Source organism: Epinephelus moara, chromosome 6, assembly GCF_006386435.1.
Source record: "Epinephelus moara isolate mb chromosome 6, YSFRI_EMoa_1.0, whole genome shotgun sequence".
Classification (NCBI taxonomy): domain Eukaryota; kingdom Metazoa; phylum Chordata; class Actinopteri; order Perciformes; family Serranidae; genus Epinephelus; species Epinephelus moara.
The window spans coordinates 36,806,761-36,826,933 of NC_065511.1; the positions used below are offsets into that span (position 1 = coordinate 36,806,761).

Below are 20,173 nucleotides of genomic sequence, written 5' to 3' on the forward strand. Positions count from 1 at the left end.
CCAGCAAACGTCTCACATTAATACTTCATAATTTGATTGCGCATGTGTAAAGGACTCTGAACCGCTAAAGGGGAATTCTAAATGGAACCCAGCCAGCAATAATTTAATTTTTACACCTGTGCTTTTTCTGGTGTGACATGGCAAAATGTCTTCAATAACAGCTAAGGTGCAAACACAGTGGAAGTATTATAGAGTTGGAATAACACATTTTTACCCAAGGGCCCCCGAACAAGTTGATACTGCAACATCTGAAGTCTATATTAAAATTCCACCTTCATGTTTCAAAAGAAAAACATTGAGTAGGCACTTACTAAACTAAGCTATACTTTATCATATCCTATAATAACTTATTTCCACCATCTTGTTCTTATGACATACACAGGCAGACAGATAGATAGAAGGTGTACAGGATGAGGTCAGGTAATTTGGGACACTTTTTGGTAGATTACCAAGAAAACTACCACGAGTGTTACTTGTAGAACTTGTTATGGAAAGAAAATATGTTGCTAAGTAAAATATTTTTGAAATTTTGGACCTTCAAACACAACGAGAAACTCTTCCTCCAGTGGCATGTTCAGGTAAAATGGGACAGTCATGTTTGATGTTTAATCGCTTATATTTATTTATCAGTTCCAGTTGACTCTTTGCTTTGCCCATCCTAGTTATCTCAGACCAATCAAAAAGCCCTTTTTCATGTAAAGCACATTTGTGTTAACGATGCAATAACTTGTGTGGTGACTGGCTGCTAATGTTTGGAGAGCCTGAGATGTAAAACCTTATTTGTCCCATGTTACCTGACTTCACCCAAACTTGACTTCACAACCTAAGGAAAACAAGCACTAACAGCAAAAAACAATACACTACAAATAGAAAAAAAAGAGTTGCTGTATACAAAAATAAGCCTAAATTTGGGTTAATATGATCTGTTTTTATTTAAAACTAAATAAATACGAAGAGATAAAAATAATACAGACAGCAACAAAACTGGAGGAGTGTGATAAATATACTTTAATTAAAACATAAGAAATTGGAACAACAATTAATGCAACATTTGTAAACTACAGCTCAGATTTTTATTACCATATATGAGGACATTCTTTTTGCAGCAAGGCAGCATGAAAATCAGAAAACAAAAAGACATGAAAATATTAAAAATACAGCTGGGTTGAATACACATGAAAACATCTGTAAGGGGAAAAAAATTCCTAAATTCACTAATAAAATGAGTTGAGGTGGTTTTCAAATTTACATGAATAAATGGGGTGTTACTGGTTACTGATAAATAGTTACCGTGTTAAAACATATAATAACTCCTTTTTTGTCGCAAGCTCTTAGATAAGTTTTTAAGTGTTTTTATTTGTTTTAGGAATAATTATTGTTATTATCTCCCCTTTTTTAAGAATTATGATAATAATAGCTAGCACCCTCTTATTTTGTTTGCTTTTATCATGTCCTGCTTGTTGTTATATATGTAATACTTTATTATCTTATATGATAATTTATGTTTGTCATGCATGATGTATCTTAAGCACACTGAGTTTAAGCTTGTCATATGAAATGTGCTATATAAATAAAATTGACTTGACTTTTAATTACCTAATCAAAGTAATGTAAGTCACTACAACTGATGACTTTTCTAACAAATAATTTAAACCAGACAATAAAGCTAAAAAATGTCCAAAAATGTCCAGATATAGGCTGCATATACGTATATAAGATGCAAAGCAACAAAATAAATGTTTTATTTTAGGCTACATATAAACTTTTTACCCAGTAGAATATAAATTGCTACACTTTGATTTATAACTGTAATTTAATTACATATTTTTCTTGGTAACTGTGACTAATTACAGTTACATTTATTTTGTAATTTCATGACATGTAACTAGTTACTTCCTAACACTGGGTATTACACACAATAATGTTAGACTGATAGAGCCGAGCTGTAGCAGTTCCATAATCTGACCACATGGTGTCGCTGTTGTACTAAAGATGACCCATGTTAGTTCACACCAGGCAGATCATATCACCTCAGACTGTGTGCACCGCTGTGCAACATTCATTACCGTAGTTTTACTTTAGTTTATAAAAGCAGGAGTTAGATAAATACGGTACAACTTAAATTAAAGTGCGTGAATCTTCCTCAGTCGTCTTCGTGCGCCATGTTGGCACACAGACCAGGGGCTTTCCGTTGTAAAAGCGTATAAATAGTTACTTTCGGTTTCAGTTTGACAGTTGGAAGTTAGCTGTGTCGACGTCTCAAGGAGAAGCCGGTTGTTAATCGATAAATTGACAATATAAGTTAGTTTTTGGTAAATACTGGTGTCGGTTTACGTTCTTAGACGAACATCAAACCGCCACATTAAACTCTGCCCGTCGAAAGGACAGGTAAGTTGGATTTAAACACCTGTAATGATACTAGCTAAACTGGGCTAGCTAACATACTGTACTTACTGTAGCACATGTTAACAGTAATTCTAGCAGTGATAGTGTGTTTTTGAGTGTTGTGCTAATTCGTTTGTGTGACTGTGTCTTTAGGTTTGTGTCAAAGTGTTTCTAATAACTCAGCAGTGTAGATGAAAATGAAAGTAACGAAGAATACTATCTGCAGCAAAGTGAAAGTAAACTCACCATGAGGGACGCAAGTCAAATTACCGCCCTATCTTACGCAGTTATAAAGGGGTATAAAAAAAAAAGCTATATATTAAACTATGTATACTACATGTTTCTGCCCACAGGCACTGTTTGGAGGGTTACTTTAAAATGTATTCCACTACAGATTACTGAGTACATGCCCTTACATGTAATTTGACACGTATGGCATTAGATTACTCAAATTAAGTGGGTATGTGTGTACATGCATATATACATATACACTTACATACACACACATTCAAGTAAATATACATGTATATTAACCTGAATGTGTGTGTGTATGTACGTATATGAAGCCTATATGTGTATGTATGTTTATACACTCACCAGCCACTTTATTAGGTACACCTAACTAGTACCAGGTTGGACCCCTTTTGCCGTCAGAGATGTCTTAATTCTTGGTGTCATAGATTCAACAAGGTGCTGGAAACTTTCCTCAGAGATTTTGGCCCATGTTGACATGACAGCATCACACAGTTGCTGCAGATTTGTCGGCTGCACATTAGGGCTGCAACTAACGATTATTTTCATTGTCGACTAATCTGTCGATTATTTCTTCGATTAGTCGACTAATCATTTCATCGAAAAATGTGTTAAAATGCTGAAAAATGTCAGTCTGTCTCGCCCAAACCCCAAAATTATGTCATCTAATGTCTTGTTTCATACTCACGCTGAAGGGTTTTAGTTCACTGTTACAGGAGAGTGTGTAAAGCTGCCAATATCTGAACGTAAGAAACTGCAGTAAGAGTATTTTGGGGTACTTTTATAGTACTTTTCTATGAAAAATGACTCAAACCGATTAGTCGACTACTAAAATAGTCCATTTAAAAATGGGATATGAGATTTAAATCAGTGGTTGCAGGTATGTCCCTCGTTCAGATAGTGTTTATATGCGTGTTTGAAATGTGTAATAGAGGTTATTGCTTTAATGTAGTGTGGGATCTTAGTGTAAGTGTGACAAAATAATCTCTGACCATAATTGTCTTTGTAAGGTGGTACAGGAATAAGTGCACGTGTTGCTGTCTCGTGTTGTGAATTGCATTTTCTGTAAATGACGTTCTTTCACTTTTTTGTTTTCTGATGTAGTATGGTATTGTACTGGGAAGCACTTTGTAACTCTGGTTTAGAAAGGTGCTATAGAAATAAAGTTGTTTATTATTATTATTATTATTATTATTGCTTTTGGAATACGTCAAAATCATGAGCTCATATATCTACGTGTTATATTTTTATGCCAAAAACACACAAAAGTGTCCTGTCTGTGCATTTCCTGTGCCATTGTTGTATGGCAGCTGCACTGCACACACTTTTTTAAATCTGTCTATGGTAAATGGGTGCGTCATATGAATTTTACACTGTGCTTGGCTCTCTGTCCACACTGAATCTGTTAAATATGCATTTTTGTTATGTTATGTAATGTAAACAAACCACATTATAAAACAAAAATTATCTCCTCAGGTAATCTATTTTTTAAGATTGTAACTGTATTTATAACACCACAGATTTACTTATATTTTGTATTGTAAAGACAGAACTCAGTTATTTGTATTTTGTTACTCCCCAGCCTGCCCATAGGTAATAATTATGTTTCCTGTTTGGAGGCCTTAGTGAATCCCACATGTGAGACCTCAGCCACTAACCCCCTCTGTCCCTTTCATTTGCAGAACCTGCGCATTATGCAAAAAATGAGCTACTTCTTCCCCCTGCTCTTCACGTGCCTGGATGTGTGTGTGGTGCACGCCATCCGCTTGGCCCACCTCTCCCCACTCCTTTTCTCCCATCCGTTCATCACCCTGTGGGGCGGAGGGGTGATCAGGGCCGTCCTCCTCGCCTTCCTCACCTTCACCTACCCTGGAAGCCTGCCATGGATGAGCAGCTTTGAGGGGCTGCAGAGCTTAGGGGTCCTTTGCTTCCACTTCCCGGTGTACACCACTTTTCTCTGGGCGCTGGGGCAGTCGGTCATGGAGGAACTGTGGGGGTGGCACTCCTGGGAAAGGGTGGGTGTCTCTTTTTGCAGATGTGTTTGAAGTCATATTTAGTTGCAGGCACTTTTCTTAACATCTTTTTTAGGTAGTTAGTATGTAACTGGGGGCGATGGCTCTAGAGATGAGCCCATGATGGCTCACTGACCGTAGTGTGTGTTCATGTGCTGACTTCAAGTTTAGCTATTAATAAACTGTATATCCAAAAATAAACTTGGTAAGAAATGATAAACAAACATGGATATCCTAAACTGATGATGTGTAATTAGCAAAAAGTCCTTGCTTGAGGGAGCTTGTACAGTGGGTACTGTAGATGCTGGTGCAATGTAACTAAGTACAGTTTTGAGGTACTTGTACCTGAGTATTTCCAATTTATGTTAATTTATACTTCTATTCTACTAAATTTCAGAGGGAAATACTGTACTTTTTACCTCACTACATAGCTATACACCAATCAGCCAAAACATTCAAACCACTGACAGGTGAAGTGAATAACTTTGATTAGTTTGTTCCAATGCTTTGTTCTGCTGGGAAACCTTTGGTTCTGGCATTCATGTGGATACCACCTGACATGTTCCACCCACTCAAACACTGTTGCAGACCACCCCCTCATGGCATAAGCACTCCCCAAAGGCAGTGGCCCCCTAGCAGGATAATGCACCATGCCACACTGCAAACATCTCTCAGGAATGGCCCAAGGAATGTGACAAAGACCTCAAAGTGTCAACCTGGCCTCCAAATTCCCCAGATCCCAATCTGAATGAGCATCTGTGGTACGTGCCATTAACCCACCTCACAACCCACTGGACTAAATGGATCTGCCGCCAACGCACTGGTGCCAGACACCGCAGGACACTCCCAGAGATCCTGTGTCCATGCCTCGACAGATCAGAGCCAAGTCCGATCCAAGCAGGCCCCGCCTTGGATTAGGGGTACATCTGGGGTATCAGCACATCGCAAGAATCCTTGAGCAGACTGGGACCTGGGAAATTTAGAAGCCAGGTCGACACCTTGAGCTGTTTGTCACGCTCCACAGGCCATTTCTGAACAGTTTTTGTAGTGTGGCATGCTGCTTTTTTCTGCTGGGGGGCCACTGCCATTGAGGAGTACTGTTGCCATGAGGGGGGGTACTTGGCCTGCAACAGTGTTTGAGTGGTTGCTGGTGTAATCAATGTTGTTCACTTCACCTGTCAGTGGTTTTAATGTTTTGGCTGATCAGTTTAATTACTAGTTACTTTGCAGATTAAGATTTTACATACAAAAACCACAATGATCTTATGAAGTACAGTGCATTGTTATCAATTAATAAAATACCCAGCAATATAATGTAGTTAAAATGATCTCCACATCCACCAGCTACATAATCAGTAATAATAAACAGATGTTTCACAATATGACACTGACAGGGACTTTCTGCAGCATGACAAGTACTTTCACTTTTGATACTTCAAGTAAAGTGTGCACTTAATTCCTCCTTACTTTCACTTGAGTAAGATCTTAAATACAGAACCTTTACTTGAAATTGAGTATCTTGCACTGTGATATTGTTTCTTTTATTTTACTAAAAGATCTGATCATTTCTTCCAGTGTTAACAGCTCTCCTGCTGCAACAACAGTTTTTTTGTTATAGAAGTTAGTAGAATTAACTCAATTCATTGAATTATTTATCACATTTGCTGTAAGTAAGATTTTATAACGTGCTCAGCAGGGTTTAAATACTTGTTAAGGTCATTTTGTTGTATTATTTTTGTAATGAAGCTGTTGAGCCTCGAACAGAAACAATAGTGAAACCAAAAGCAAACCAGAATTAAACCAAATTAAATCTGTTTGCAGATGATCTAATCTTATATTTAACAAAATATGAGAAAACCATACCAAAATTATTAGACTTAATTTCAGAATTTTCAAAAATATCAGGTTATAAAATCAATATAGATAAAACAGAGATCATGCCTATTAATGAAACAAAAGAAATTCCAGATTCTCTCAAATCATTTAAGTGGACGAAGAAAGGATTTAAATACCTAGGTTGTCATATAAGAAACTCTAAAAATCAACTGTACAAAGACAATTTATTAATGGTATCAAAAGAAATTACAAATTATCTATTAAAATGGAAAAATCTTCCACTCAACTTAACGGGACGAATTAATCTATTCAGAATGGTATGCCTTCCTAAACTCCTATTTACTTTTTCAATAACTCCTATACTACCACTGAAAACATTTTTTAAAACAATGTACTCAAAATTATCTGAATTCATATGGCAAGGTAAACCTGCAAGAATAAACAAATCAATCTTACAACTACAAAAAGAAAACGGAGGATTCAATTTACCAGACTTAGAAAAATACTACTTAGCATCACAAAGTTTCTATATATATCACATAGTGGCAAATTCTTCAGAACAACCTTGGATTCAAATAGAAAATGCACAATTAACCCCCAGTAACTTATTTATTAAATTATTTGCCAAAAATGAAAAAACTACTTCAGTTAATTTTATTATAAAGAATACAATCAAAAGCAAACCAGTCTGAAGAGAGCAAAAAAAATCCCCCATTTTAGACATGTTGTTTTTGCTTTGATCCTAACATTTGTCCAAACCATCTGTAGCATTAAAAAATATTTCATACAATAATTTTCTGGATTTGTGTGTTAAAAGTGTGATTTGTTTTCCAGGTGTTACAGGGTTATGCTGTGACCGTCGTAGCTTGGCTCTACTGGAGTCGATACGTGTCGTCTCTGTTGTTGTCCTGGGGTCGATACGTCTCATCTCTGTTGACAAGGGCGCCTTCGGAGAAGCCCAAAGACGACATCATTTCCCCTCTGAAGAGGCTGATGGGATACATGCTGCCCTATAGCAGGCGCTTTGTTTTTGTGCTGTGTCTCGTAGTTCTCTCTTCATATGGTAAGAGAGACAACACCTTAATTTAAATGAATGGCATGTCGTCGTTGTTTGCAGCTTCACTCTTGTAGTAGGTGGTGTTTTACAAGCAGAGCTATGAAGATTTTGCTGTCTTTCAGGTTCAAGTAGAGAATTATGAAGGCTGGAAAAACTTAACTCATAATATTTTATATCTGGAAATTGTCTGATGATCTCATTCAATAAATGTAAATAAAATGAAATTATATTGCAGGGTTTCTCACACAGTGTCCCACCCCAGACAAGGTGCTCATAGTCCAAATATTCCGTTTCGTCAAGGTCTTCTTGAATCGCTCTTAGTGAGAGTTTCTGCCTCAAGCAAGTGAGTTCAAGTATCTCGGGGTCTTGTTCATGAGTGAGGGTAGAATGAAGCGTGAGATAGATTGGCGGTTTGTTGCGGCTTCTTCAGTGATGGAGGCGCTGCATTGGACCATCATGGTGAAGAGGGAGCTGAGCTGGAAGGCGAAGCTTTCGATTTACTGGTTCATCTACGTCCCAGCCCTCAGCTATGGTCATGAGCTCTGGGTAGTGACTGAAAGAATGACATCATAGATAGAAGCGACCGAAATGAGTTTCCTCTGTGGGGTGTCTGAGCTCAGCCTTAGAGATAGGGTGAGGAGCTCGGACAACTGGAGGGAGCTCGAAGTAGAGCGGCTGCTCCCTTGCGTTGAAAGGGGTCAGTTGAGGTGGTTCGGGCATCTGATCAGGATGCCTCCTGGGCGCCTCCCGTTAGAGGTGTTCTGGGCACATCCCACTGGTAGGAGGCCCTGGATTCAACCACAAGCTGACTGACTGACCAATTCTCCACCCAGTCACTCAAACTCAACAAACTGCTGCTGCAGAAAAAAAAAACTCATGAAGAACTCCACCGTCATCGTCAGCTACCGCCACACATAGATTCTAATTTTTTGGGACACGCTGTGGTAGGCAAATAAGGACATGCAAAAGTCTAGATGGTTGCGTAGGCCATCAACAGCCTGTCATGTCTCTTCTTCTGTAATAGTGTTGACTCTTTAGGCCGATCTAACAGCACAAAGATTAACAGCTTGGTCTCCCCAAAGATAAGTTTTGTGATGATGTGAACTTTTGACCTCAGGTGAAATGGCTGTTCCTCAATACACTGGTCGTGTGGCTGACTGGATCATAAATGAAGAAGCGCCTGATGCATTCACAGAAGCCATCACAGTCATGACGCTTATGACTATTGCCAGGTAACTTTAGTAGATCACCTAAAGCAGTTTTTAAAAAGGTAGCAACCAGGTGTCAGAACGTAAGCAGCAGACATCCAAGAGACACAGTGCAGAAGAAATGCAGTCATAGCGAGGCAAAATGCTAAATGAGACTCAGTCTGGGGTTTGCTTTTACTTTAACTTTTGCTGGCGAGCGTATTTACAAACCATAACTGACAGTTCTGCATAGTTTAAAGAAGAAGAAATGTTGTTATATTCACTTGAAAGTAGAGGTGGTAGTACAATAATAACTGTAGTGATATTTTGGGTACTTTCCACTGTAATGTGTCCTCTGTCGCACGTTTCAGCGCTGTGCTTGAATTTGTATGTGATCTCACGTACAATGTCACCATGAGCCGCATACACACAGCAGTGCAGGGAGCCGTCTTCCAGGCTGTGCTGAAACAGGAGATTGCTTTCTTCAAGGCCACAGGTAAATCATGTTTGTACTGTACATATGACTCAACAGAAGGGAAACAGTACTGTGTACAGTAGGTTATCATGCATGAATCCTGAACCTATTTTTCCTTGCACTTGTGCCACACTGTTATTTTTATCAAGGTGAAGCTCAGTGTCCTGATTGGTATGAATTGACAGAGTTTGTATGTGCTGTTGAAAATACAGACAATGCAGGATTTTAACAACATGTTCTTGCACTGTAATTCTCTCAACAAGGCTAATGCACAACTGCTCTCTCAGGTGAACTTGTGTCCCGCATTACCACGGATACCAACGATATGAGCGAGGCACTGAGTGAGAAGCTGAGTCTCTTGATGTGGTACTCTGCGCGTTTTGCCTTCCTCATGTTCTTCATGGTGAGCCAGTCGTGGAAAATGTCCCTGCTCACTTGCATGGGGCTGCCCATCATCTGGGTCATACCAAAGCTCACTGGACACTTCCACCAGGTACAGAGGAGTTCCTAAATGTCTTTAAAGCTGCTCTAATCAATATTTTTATTTTAGCAATGGATGAAAAGTCTATGTGTAATCTGAGAGGGCTTGAAGTGAGGAACCCATAGGGAATTATCACCCAATTTTGCCACTCCTCTCAGCTAAGTAGCATTTTAGTGTCTTTTAACTCATTGGGCTCTAGTTTCGCAGACCGGGTGAGGCGGGGGCGCAGCGCACCTGCACTTCGCCAACTGGGTGTGGCCAGGCGGATTTTGCAAGTTTGGTGCACCGTGCGCGCTGGCGCAGCTACTCCTCTTTCCCACCTCCGTCCCTCCTACCTGCGCAAGTCGGAAAGAGGGAGGAGAGAAGGCGTGGAGTGGGTTTTACACACATCACACCAATCAAATGAGCCCCTCTCCTCGCCCTTAAATGCGCCGCGCAAAGGCGTAATGAGAGTTTACTCAATTCGCCATGGCAGAAGAGAGCAGCAGCGTCAGACGGCCAAACTTCTCCCAGGAGGAAACTGATGTTTTGGTCCGGGAGGTCCAAGCTCGCAGTGTCCGAATATACGGAACTGCGAGCAGACCTCCACGGGCTGATGATGCAAAGGTAGCCTGGGAGGAGGTCACCACAATTGTAAATCAATGTTGCGTTTCTCTCGTGCGCGCGCGCTCTCTCTTTCTCTCTCGCAGTCTCACTCTGTTTCTTTTCTTTTGACTTTTCTAAGATGACAGATGCTGAATATATACTCCCTATCTGATGCTGTGGCTGTTTGTGGTTGGCTGAGAGGGATGTGAACTCATTAGTTTGCAGCTGTGTTAATCAAATCAGGTTGGGTTTCCATTACGCGTGCCAAACGTGCCAAACGGTGCCAATCCCCTTTGATCTGACATCAGATGTGACGGGACAGTCGATATAGAGATACATTTATGTGCTGATTGCAGATAGTTGCATTGAATAGTGGTTTTTTGGGTATTTATTGCATCGTTAATGTGCCTGATATTCTGGAAACCTGCCTGTGAGGTTTTGGTGACGTGTGCGCACTGTCCGCCGGTCAGCCAAACTTCGGCTTACACCGGCTGCGCTCCCCCTGCGCTGACAGTAGACCTGGTTTCAGCTGGCGAGCTTTTAGCGCACCTTCGGCGAAGCCTTTTGGCACGAAACTGTCACTGCGCCAAGCTGGATCTGTCGACACCTCCCCCTGCTGCGCCGCCACACCCATCTCAGCGCACCTCGGTCTGCCAAACTACCAAACTGAGCGCGCCTCGGGTTGCGCTGCTCGAAACTAGCTCTGCGCGGGGTTCGCCACCCTGCGCTGCGCCAGGAAACTAGAGCCCATTGTTTTGGTTTTTAAAGACCGCGTTTCACTCTGATTCAGTCTCGCTGCTCTCATCAGTGTTGTTTCTAGTCACGGCAGGCAGCTGTTTTCAGCGTAAAGGGGTGATGAATGGTTTGTACGCTAGTGTCACAGCAGACAGACAAAGTTAGCAACTAGCTGGTGAACGTAGTGGAGCATTCAACAGCTACAGACAAACAAACAAACAGACAGCATATTGTCCTTCGAGGCCCACATTAATAATGTCTCAGTCTGCCTACATTCATCTACGAAATATTAATCATCACCCATCACTTAAACATCAGAGCACTGCTATCCATGTTCATTCTTTGGTTACATCTTGAATTGATGATTGCAGTTCTGTCCTCTGTCCTGTCCTTTTTAACTGTGTCCTGTAAGGTGTCCTTGAGTGCTTTGAAAGGCGCCTATACATAAAATGCATAATTATTATTGTTAGATATTTCCCTCTGGGGTTAGTTACAAGGAGGGAGAATATTGGAGTTATATCCATCAGCTGCACGGAGGCATGACTGCTAAATGAATGCAAATGTGGCTCAGTGTCAACCAGTCTACTTTATATGTCAGTGTTGTGGTTACAGCTCGTGGTGCTAGACTCAAGGAAAAATCAACCCCAGGCACTGGATGCTGGTCCAGACAATTTGACATAATGTCAAAATATTTCCAGTGCAGCTATGATTGTATCATGTCCACCAGACATGTTTGTAAGATATCAAATTTTTGCAAAGTCTATATTTAAATTTTTTATCCATGTTTCAGACTATTGCCGCAAAGGTTCAGGAGTCACTGGCCAAAGCCAACCAGGTGGCCACAGAGACGTTCTCCAGCATGAAGACAGTGAGGAGTTTTGCCAATGAGGATGGCGAGACAGAGAGGTACAGACAGCGGCTGGAGGATACATACGCCCTTAATAAAAAGGAAGCAGCAGCCTATGCAGGCTCGACCTGGGCCAACAGCGTGAGTTGAATACTGATCTGGGTTATAAAGTGTGCAATGATTCCTTAGCATATGTCTGTGAGTATGAAACAGTGGGGGTAACCTAGAGAAAATAGCAAAATATGCATGCACTGTCTGCAATGTCACCCAGAGGTTCCTGACTTTTTAAAGCACGAAGATGTGTTTATCACTTTCTGCTTCTTCAGTCATCAGCTGTTTACTAACAGAAAATGAAACCAAATTCATGCAGAAAACGAAATGCAGCCAGAAATGTTAAGTTTTAAATGTAGCCTCAGTTGGTGGGACAGGAGTTAAACAGAGCTCCTCATATAGCCCCCTATCTACGCCAGAAGTTCCTCCAAATTGAGCACATTAGGAAAACTGACACTGCATGTTCATTGAAGAGTATTATTTAACCCTATTAATTTAGTGTGTAAACCACTGTTTATGTTCTCCCAGATGACCACCTTGGCCCTGAAGGTGTGTATTCTGTACTATGGAGGGACTCTTGTAACCAGGGGGGACGTTAGCAGTGGAGACCTGGTGTCATTCGTCCTCTATGAGCTGCAGTTTGCCTCGGCTGTTGAGGTGAGCCACGGGTCAAGATAAAAGGAATGAGCTTGGAAGTGATGTTATGTCCTCAAACTTGTTTTCCCTGTTGCAGAATTACAAGTTGCTATTTTTTTGTGTGAAAGAAAATATATAATTAAGGCAAATGGCAAAGTTCCTCATTCTGCCACCTCTCTTCCAGGCTGTCATGCAGTATTACCCAGCGGTGAAGAAAGCAATTGGTGGGTCTGAGAAGATCTTTGAATATTTGGATCGCAAACCTGACATATACCCAGAGGGCACCATGGCCCCCGAAAAGCTTAAGGGACACATTCAATTCAAAAAAGTTACATTTTCCTATTCTGGCAACAAAGACGAAAATCCTGTGCTCAAGGTATGGCTGTGTTTATCCCCTGTGCAGTTATTATATTTACAATTTTATCACTTATGACTCTTTACCAAATCACCCTGTTCCTCTCTTCTTCCAGAACTTGTCTCTGGACATAAAGCCAGACAAAGTCACTGCCCTTGTGGGGCTTAACAGATCAGGGAAGTCGACCTGTGTCAAGCTGCTGGAGAGATTTTACAAGCTCCAAGCAGGGGAGATCCTACTGGATGGGAAACCACTGAAAAACTACAAAAACCAGTACTTACATGACAAGGTGGGTGGTTACAAGACATTTTTTCCATTATGTATTTCAATCTTGTAATAATAATGATAATAATAATAATAATAAACGTTAACACACTTACAAGTGTTTTACAAAACAAAATTAAAAAGACAAAGCAGTAAAACAAGATAAAAGCAATACACAGAGAATAAAAATAACATAGTAAAAACATGCATTTCAGAAGTGATTTAAAAGATGAGACAGAATTTGCAGCCCTGATCTCCTCAGGCAAGTCATTCCAAAGTTGTGGAGCTCTGACTGCAAAGGCTCTGTCATCTTTGTGAATTAATCTAGACCTCAGAACAACAACAAAAGATGCATCTGAGGATCTCAGGGTGCGAGAAGGAACATCAGGCAATAAAAGATCTGTTATGTAACTTGGAGCAAGGCCTCTCAGGGCTTTGTAAGTGATCAATTACTTAGTGGTTAGCGCAATAATAAGGAGCTTAGAGGGATAGTTTGGATCTTTTGAAGTGAGGTTGTATGAGGTTCTCATCTATTATTAGTGTATTACCCACAGTGTATGGTCTGTTGGCACAGCCAGAGTTTGGAGAAGCAGGCAGGAGTGCTACCACAGAAGCTAAGCAGTGCACTATTATAGGGTCAGCAACAAAGTGTATTTTAGTTACCTAAAAAAGAGATGTGGGCTTTATAAAAAGGTAGCAATCAGGTGTCAGAATGTAAGCAGCAGACATCCAAGAGACACAGTGCAGAAGAAATTCAAATATAGTGAGGCAAATTGCTGCCAGACAGTGATTGCCGAGCCACTTTGGTGAGAAACGCTGACCGTAAATATTAGGGCTGCCCCCGATTAGGGCCATTAGTCGACTAGCCACCTGCATGTTTACGATATTAATTTAATTATTAAATAGTATATTTTGGGCGGGGCAACACAATGGTTTGAGTTGAAGGTGTGAGAAAGAATAGTATCAGTAACATTGTTAACACTGTGCTACATTACAGAGAAATACAAAACCGTACTAATGAACCTTCATTAATATAGGCCTATATTTTATCTACAAGTGCACGTCACACACTGAGCGAGCCGCCTGTTAATGACGCTGTGGGCTAATGGGCATGTAGCTACTTCCATGTTTCAGATGATACGTCATGTTTGTAGTCGACCAATGAAGATGAGTTTACATATCACCTTGGGTTCGTCCTTCACCTTCTCAAAATGATCCCACACTTTGGATTTCCTGCCCGACATGTTATTAACTAGCCTGTGGAATAACCGCAGGTGCCAGCCCCGTAAATTAGGGGCCGTACACATGCTGAGGTCGGGTGCTGGGCGCTACTCTTGTGCCTTTTTTGTGCCAGCTTTCAAGAGCGTAGCGGCAGGTTGTATCTGAGGTTGCCAAGCAACCTTAACAAGCATCATATAGCCTATTTACCTGAAATCCTGAGTGCAGAGCTGATCTTCTTCCAGGAGCTGTTTATCAGTGTGTAGGCCTATCGTCTGTGGGACAGATGTAAAGCTCTGGGTAGCCCTGCACTAACATGATCAACTTTTCTGTGTTTATCAGACTGAATATTTATAGAAGAAGGGAAAGATATCTGTCGGCTGTGTTTGGTTTATAACGTGATTCCTGTCTGACTGCTGACTGTGGACACTTCCTGTGTCTGTCCTTTCAAATTAAATTCCCACATGGTCCAGTCATATAGGTTTTGATGTATTTTGACAAGGTGCAGCTCCTAATAGAGTTTCACATTTGTGTTTGTTTTTTCTTTTCTGCGACTAAGTGACAGATGAAATGTTGCTGACTTATCGCCTTTCTGGTCGACTAACATTTGGTAGTCTATTAGGAGGCAGCCCTAGTAAATATAGCTTTTTATTTTCTTGTATACAAAAAACCCTGCAGGGCACCTTTAAAGCTGCATTAAGTTATTTTTGGCCACTAGACAGCAGAACGGCTAACAAACAAAGTCACAGTAAAGGTCCACTTGCACCAGTTCTGTGCTTCTGTGGTTTCTTCCCAGAAGATTTGTCATTTATATCATTGAGAAGTCTATTTTTCACCATGAAAAACAGCCTATTTGACTTTAAATTCTTATGCCCCCATAAAAATCAGACACAAGTAAAGTCCTTTGGGATGCTGAGGGTAGTTTGCACAACTGTTCTATCCAGCTCTTTTTTCAGACTGAGAATCAAGAAGCAAAATGACTGTACACTTTATTTGGACATACAGAAGAATGAAGACATAATAAACCACAGCCTGTGTGGGTGAGAACTGATACCCTAAAGGGTTTATCAAGTCATTGTACCACAAAAATTGACTAAAATTCAAGATGACAAATACATAAGTGAATTCTGCCGCTGAGACCATAAAATGAAATGAAAATGAAATTAAAGTAGCCCCGAGCTGCACAATGATGATGCTGATATAAGAAAGGTGAATCAGAGTTCACTGAAACTTGGATTCCTCTGAATGTCTCTTTAGCTTCACTCCTTTGCTCCTGTTTCATTTTTGTCACAGGAATATTACAAGGACACTTTAATTAGCTCTTTTTTCCTAGTTTTATTCAGCTGTTGCCCTCGTTGTAAACCATTCTCACAGTAAGCTGCGACAGTTAGCAGCCACTGACGTTTCCTCTGTGTCCTGTTTGTTTATAGATTGCTGTGGTGAGCCAAGATTGTGTGCTGTTTGCTCGCTCTGTGCGGGAGAACATCAAGTACGGCTACGAGGATGCCTCTGATGAGGAGATGTTCAGGGCTGCCAAGATGGCCAGTGCTCACGAGTTCATCATGGAGCTGTCGAGTGGATACGACACAGGTTCGACCCCCAAACTCAGCATGTATTCAGGCTAACCTAAAGTGGGGTTCTTCTGCAAAAACTTCCTGGATGTTTGCATAACAATTACAAAAATGTCTGTAACTGTGCATTTCTTAGTTGTTTTCAAATATTTTAGTAACTCAGTCTTTCAGGCTGTCTGATCAGGGTGTCTGCAGGTCTTGAAAAGCACATAATTTAGTTTATTCATTTCAGCCACTTATCTGGATCCATATTGCTTTAATTTTATTTCTGGGTGAATACTTAATTCTGATTGGCTGCGGGATGTCCACTAACTAACTAGTTCAGGTGAAACTGCCTGTTCACCGCTCTTAATTAATGCGCCGCCTACATAATTCTGTGAGTGACCATAGCAACAGGGACGCAGGCAGTCAAAGCCTCTGTTTACAATTTATTTCCAACACTGAGTGGAATCCTTTCGTGCCTCATCCTCTGATAACCACAGGATGGAGACTGTGGCACACGAGCTGCAAGGAGCACACCGGCACTCTCAACTTACTTATACTTCGTATGACATCAGCGACCATCTCACACACCAATGCTATTGACTTTGAATCTTGCTAGCAGAGCATTAGCTTTCTGGCTAATAGCTGATTTGTGCCTTTAACTATGCACTTACTATTCCTCCAAAATGTACATAAACATAATAACAGTACATCCTTCTGTTGGACAGATGCTGGGGAGAAGGGAGGCCAGGTGTCTGGAGGCCAGAAGCAGCGCATTGCCATTGCCAGAGCTTTAATCAGACGTCCTAAAATCCTGATACTGGACAACGCCACCAGTGACTTGGACACAGAGAATGCATACCAGGTAGGAAATTATTCTGAGCTTCTCAGATTTTGGTCATTATTTACTCCCGTTTTCCACATGTAACTCCAAGTCATGATTTTACTCAACAGGTCCACCAAGCTTTGTTGAGCCAAACCAACAACTGCTCTGTGCTGCTGATATCCAACAACATGAGTGTTGTAGAGAAGGCCCATCATATAATTGTCCTCAACGACGGGACGGTGAAGGAGGAGGGCAGTCATGATGAGCTGTTGAGGAAAGACGGCCTTTATGCTGAACTGGTGAGGAAGCAGAATATGGGCTTCCATCGTCGAGAAGAGGAGACGATTGATAGACACTGATACCTGCGGGCAGGGGTTGCTCAGTTGAAGGAAGGTTGCAGGTTAACTGTCCAGACTTAAAGGGTCAAAACTCCAGCAATATTTGCACAATAAATAACAACCTTATTAGGAGATCACACTTAATACTACATGAGTTGCTGGAGTTTTTGCCCATAAACAACAGCTGTGTCTCAATTCAGGGGCTGCAGCCTTTGAAGGACGCAGCCTTTGAAGGACGCGGCCTTCGCGGTCGACGTCAGCCACGTGCTTTGAAGACCGCATCAGCCAAACCAAACGGTCTCTGAAATGGGACTGTCTGGTCTGCGGAGGATTTCCTGGTTGCATCACCAGTTGTTCTCGCCCTGACCCATTGGTGCTCCTGTTACCTAGCAACCAGCTGCGCTTGACGAAAGAAGGAGTAAGCTCGTAAATCAGTTAGTCTGAAATCATGGACCCAGAGATTGTTATTATATATATATCTTTTTAAATATAATACTTGAGGAGATGATTCACCGCCGAAGACACTGCCAATTGATATGTTTCAGATAAACTTATTTAATTTAAACTAAATTAAGATTGTTTAAGCTGTGTGCTTTAGCTAATAGCAGTGTTAACAACAGTTAACCATTAGCTAGTAAACAGCTATTGGTTAACTTAATATATAATAGTCACCGGCGCACAATGCATCTTGGGATAGGCTGGGTGAGGAAGGATTCATCTGATGCATCCTCCAAATTCTAGGAAAGAAGGCTGCATTTGAAGGAGCCTTTGAAATGGGACGGCCACGGTCGTGCCGATGTGATGCAATCAGTTTTCAAATGCAGCTTTCAAAGGCTGCAGACCCTGAATTGAGACACAGCTAATATTTCCCTTCTCTGTGCACCTTAGAAGACGGTGAAGTTGTGCTTGAAATCCCTTATCTTGGATTTCAGACCCTGGAAAAATTTAAGTACCCTTCAGTTAGAAGCCCCTGGAGGCGTCTGAACCCCAACTGTTCTGGGAAGACTGGTCCTACTTGGACTGGGAGGCACAGACAAAATTCTCTTTAATTTAAATATATATCGCAAAATTTGACAAATGCCATATAAAGGTATTACATCACATTGATGCACATCATCATCTAAAATCAAATCTTGCTTATTGATTTGCAACGTTGCCCACGCTGGTCAATACAACTGTAGATACAGTGCAGGAGCTAAGCCTATTACCTGCAGCTACATTGACCTGGCTGACGAGCTTTGCACACGGTTGATGCCACAGCTTCCTTGGTTGTGTCGCATTCAAACAATAGACTGCAGGTTCCAGTTGCAGAATAACCATCGTATTTATTCATATCACTAAAACACAGGTTGAATACATGTCCATTTCTTTATCATTATTCCAAACCGAACACACAGCATGCTGCACACTGGCTCGCACCACAGCGGTCAAAAACCTTTTGCTCTTCCATGGTGCAACACCTGATGGCAACAATGTTGTTCCTACCTTCATACCCCAATATCAATACAGCGCCACGCAGTGTGCACCATAGTAAAAACAATTCAGGTCTGCTGAATGACATATTTGGCTCTTACATACAGTATTGAAGGGATAGTGCCCATGGTATATAAATTATATGGCAATACTATGAAAAATATCAGCTGTTCCATGGTATTTATTGTCATGTTGTCGACTCTGTTTCCGACTGGGAAGCTTCCAGATGCCAAAGGGCATGACTGGAAATCATCCTGAAGAGAGTTTATGACTATCGTACACTGTATTGCTTTTGTACTTTGCAAATATAGATGTAGAAGAGATCATACAGCTAGATTTTAGGTATTTCATATTGCAATATGTAAGATTGAGTGTTTTTTAATGTTTTGGTTGTAGATATTTTTCACATTTGTCTTTGTTTTATTTTTCCTGTGCTTTTCCTTGTATTGATGATTCTCTAATCATGTACATTTTTTCAACTTGTGAACACTGTTTCCCACCGCTTAGCTCTGACAATGAATTTGACTTCTGGATTTCTTCTTTTCGATATTTAATTTTTTTTTTAAAAATCCCTATCCTGGGAGAAGTAATTTGGGGCTCTGACATACCACTATTTACATGTGTTTGATTTTTCTTGCATTTAAAGGACCACTTCACGAATTTTACACATGAAGGTCAGTTCATTTGTCATGAGGTGTATGTTTGACTCAGCCAATAAAAACAACTGTAAAATATTATCTGTGGCTCTGGGGGGAGTTTTTTTGAGAACAGTGGGTAATGTAGGTTTGGTGTTTGAAACTCAAAATTGTTATTAGAAATCCTCACTTCTAAACTGAAAGGTCAGAGTTTGATTTACTGTAAGGTCTCATTGAGTTTCTTTATGGGAATTGTGGGCTCCGACATTTTTGGAGCTTGACCCATGGGGATTAAAATACAGGATATCTCAGGGATATCTCTGCTTCAGTTTTGGCCATGCATTCTTTTAAAAACATGAGTCCTACAGCTTTATGAAAGTGCAGTAATTATTCAGTGGAGTCCCGCACCAGGCCAGAGTTATAGTTTTGGAATTTTACCTAGTTTTTATTTTTTATTTTGTTTTTAATATTTGTTTTCAGTTCAGTTTAGTTTCAGTTAGTTTCCAGAGTAGGCTGAATGTTTAGCTTCACTGTAGTTGGTGTTATTTTGAGAATGAATTTAAGGTTTTTTAAATCATAGCTGTCTATGAAGTGTATTTGTCAGGGGCAAGATATAAGATGATTGATTGATTGTTTTATTTCAAACCTGTAAAACAACAAAGATAAAAACAAAGCAAAACAACAATGAAATGAACGATACACCTATACAACAAACTCAATGAATAGATTCTCATAAACAGCACAAATCTAACAAAAAAAGGAGTAGTAGGAAGCATACACTTATTTATTCCTACCCCTCCTCAGTTTAGAGGAGGGGTAGGAATTTATTAGAGCTTTATTAATAAGAATAATCTTATTATCTTATTAACTTTATCTTGTTAGGTAAAACATGGTGACAAAGTTTTCTTTGGGGACATTAATTATAGCTGAAAAAAAGGTGTAGTATATTTTATCCCAATACTAAGCATATAG

General features: G+C 40.5%; 1 protein-coding gene across 1 annotated transcript; it reads left to right on the forward strand.

The window, feature by feature from the left end:
• The first annotated feature begins 2,082 nt into the window (after positions 1-2,082).
• Positions 2,083-19,303, forward strand: tap1 (transporter 1, ATP-binding cassette, sub-family B (MDR/TAP)). Its single transcript, XM_050047531.1, has 13 exons — positions 2,083-2,388; positions 4,320-4,652; positions 7,320-7,548; positions 8,660-8,774; positions 9,101-9,225; positions 9,492-9,697; positions 11,796-11,993; positions 12,432-12,560; positions 12,724-12,915; positions 13,010-13,183; positions 15,807-15,966; positions 16,658-16,794; positions 16,884-19,303. Exons 2-13 carry the CDS (start codon positions 4,332-4,334, stop codon positions 17,112-17,114), a joined length of 2,217 nt encoding a protein of 738 aa, XP_049903488.1. The 5' UTR covers positions 2,083-2,388; positions 4,320-4,331; the 3' UTR covers positions 17,115-19,303.
• The last annotated feature ends 870 nt before the right edge of the window (positions 19,304-20,173 follow it).

Coding starts and splice junctions, on each gene's coding strand:
- tap1 (XM_050047531.1), top strand. CDS start 4,332: ATGCAAAAAATGAGCTACTTCTTCCCCCTGCTCTTCACGTGCCTGGAT. Junction 4,653..7,319: donor GGTGGCACTCCTGGGAAAGG/GTGGGTGTCTCT, acceptor TTTGTTTTCCAG/GTGTTACAGGGTTATGCTGT. Junction 9,226..9,491: donor TGCTTTCTTCAAGGCCACAG/GTAAATCATGTT, acceptor CTGCTCTCTCAG/GTGAACTTGTGTCCCGCATT.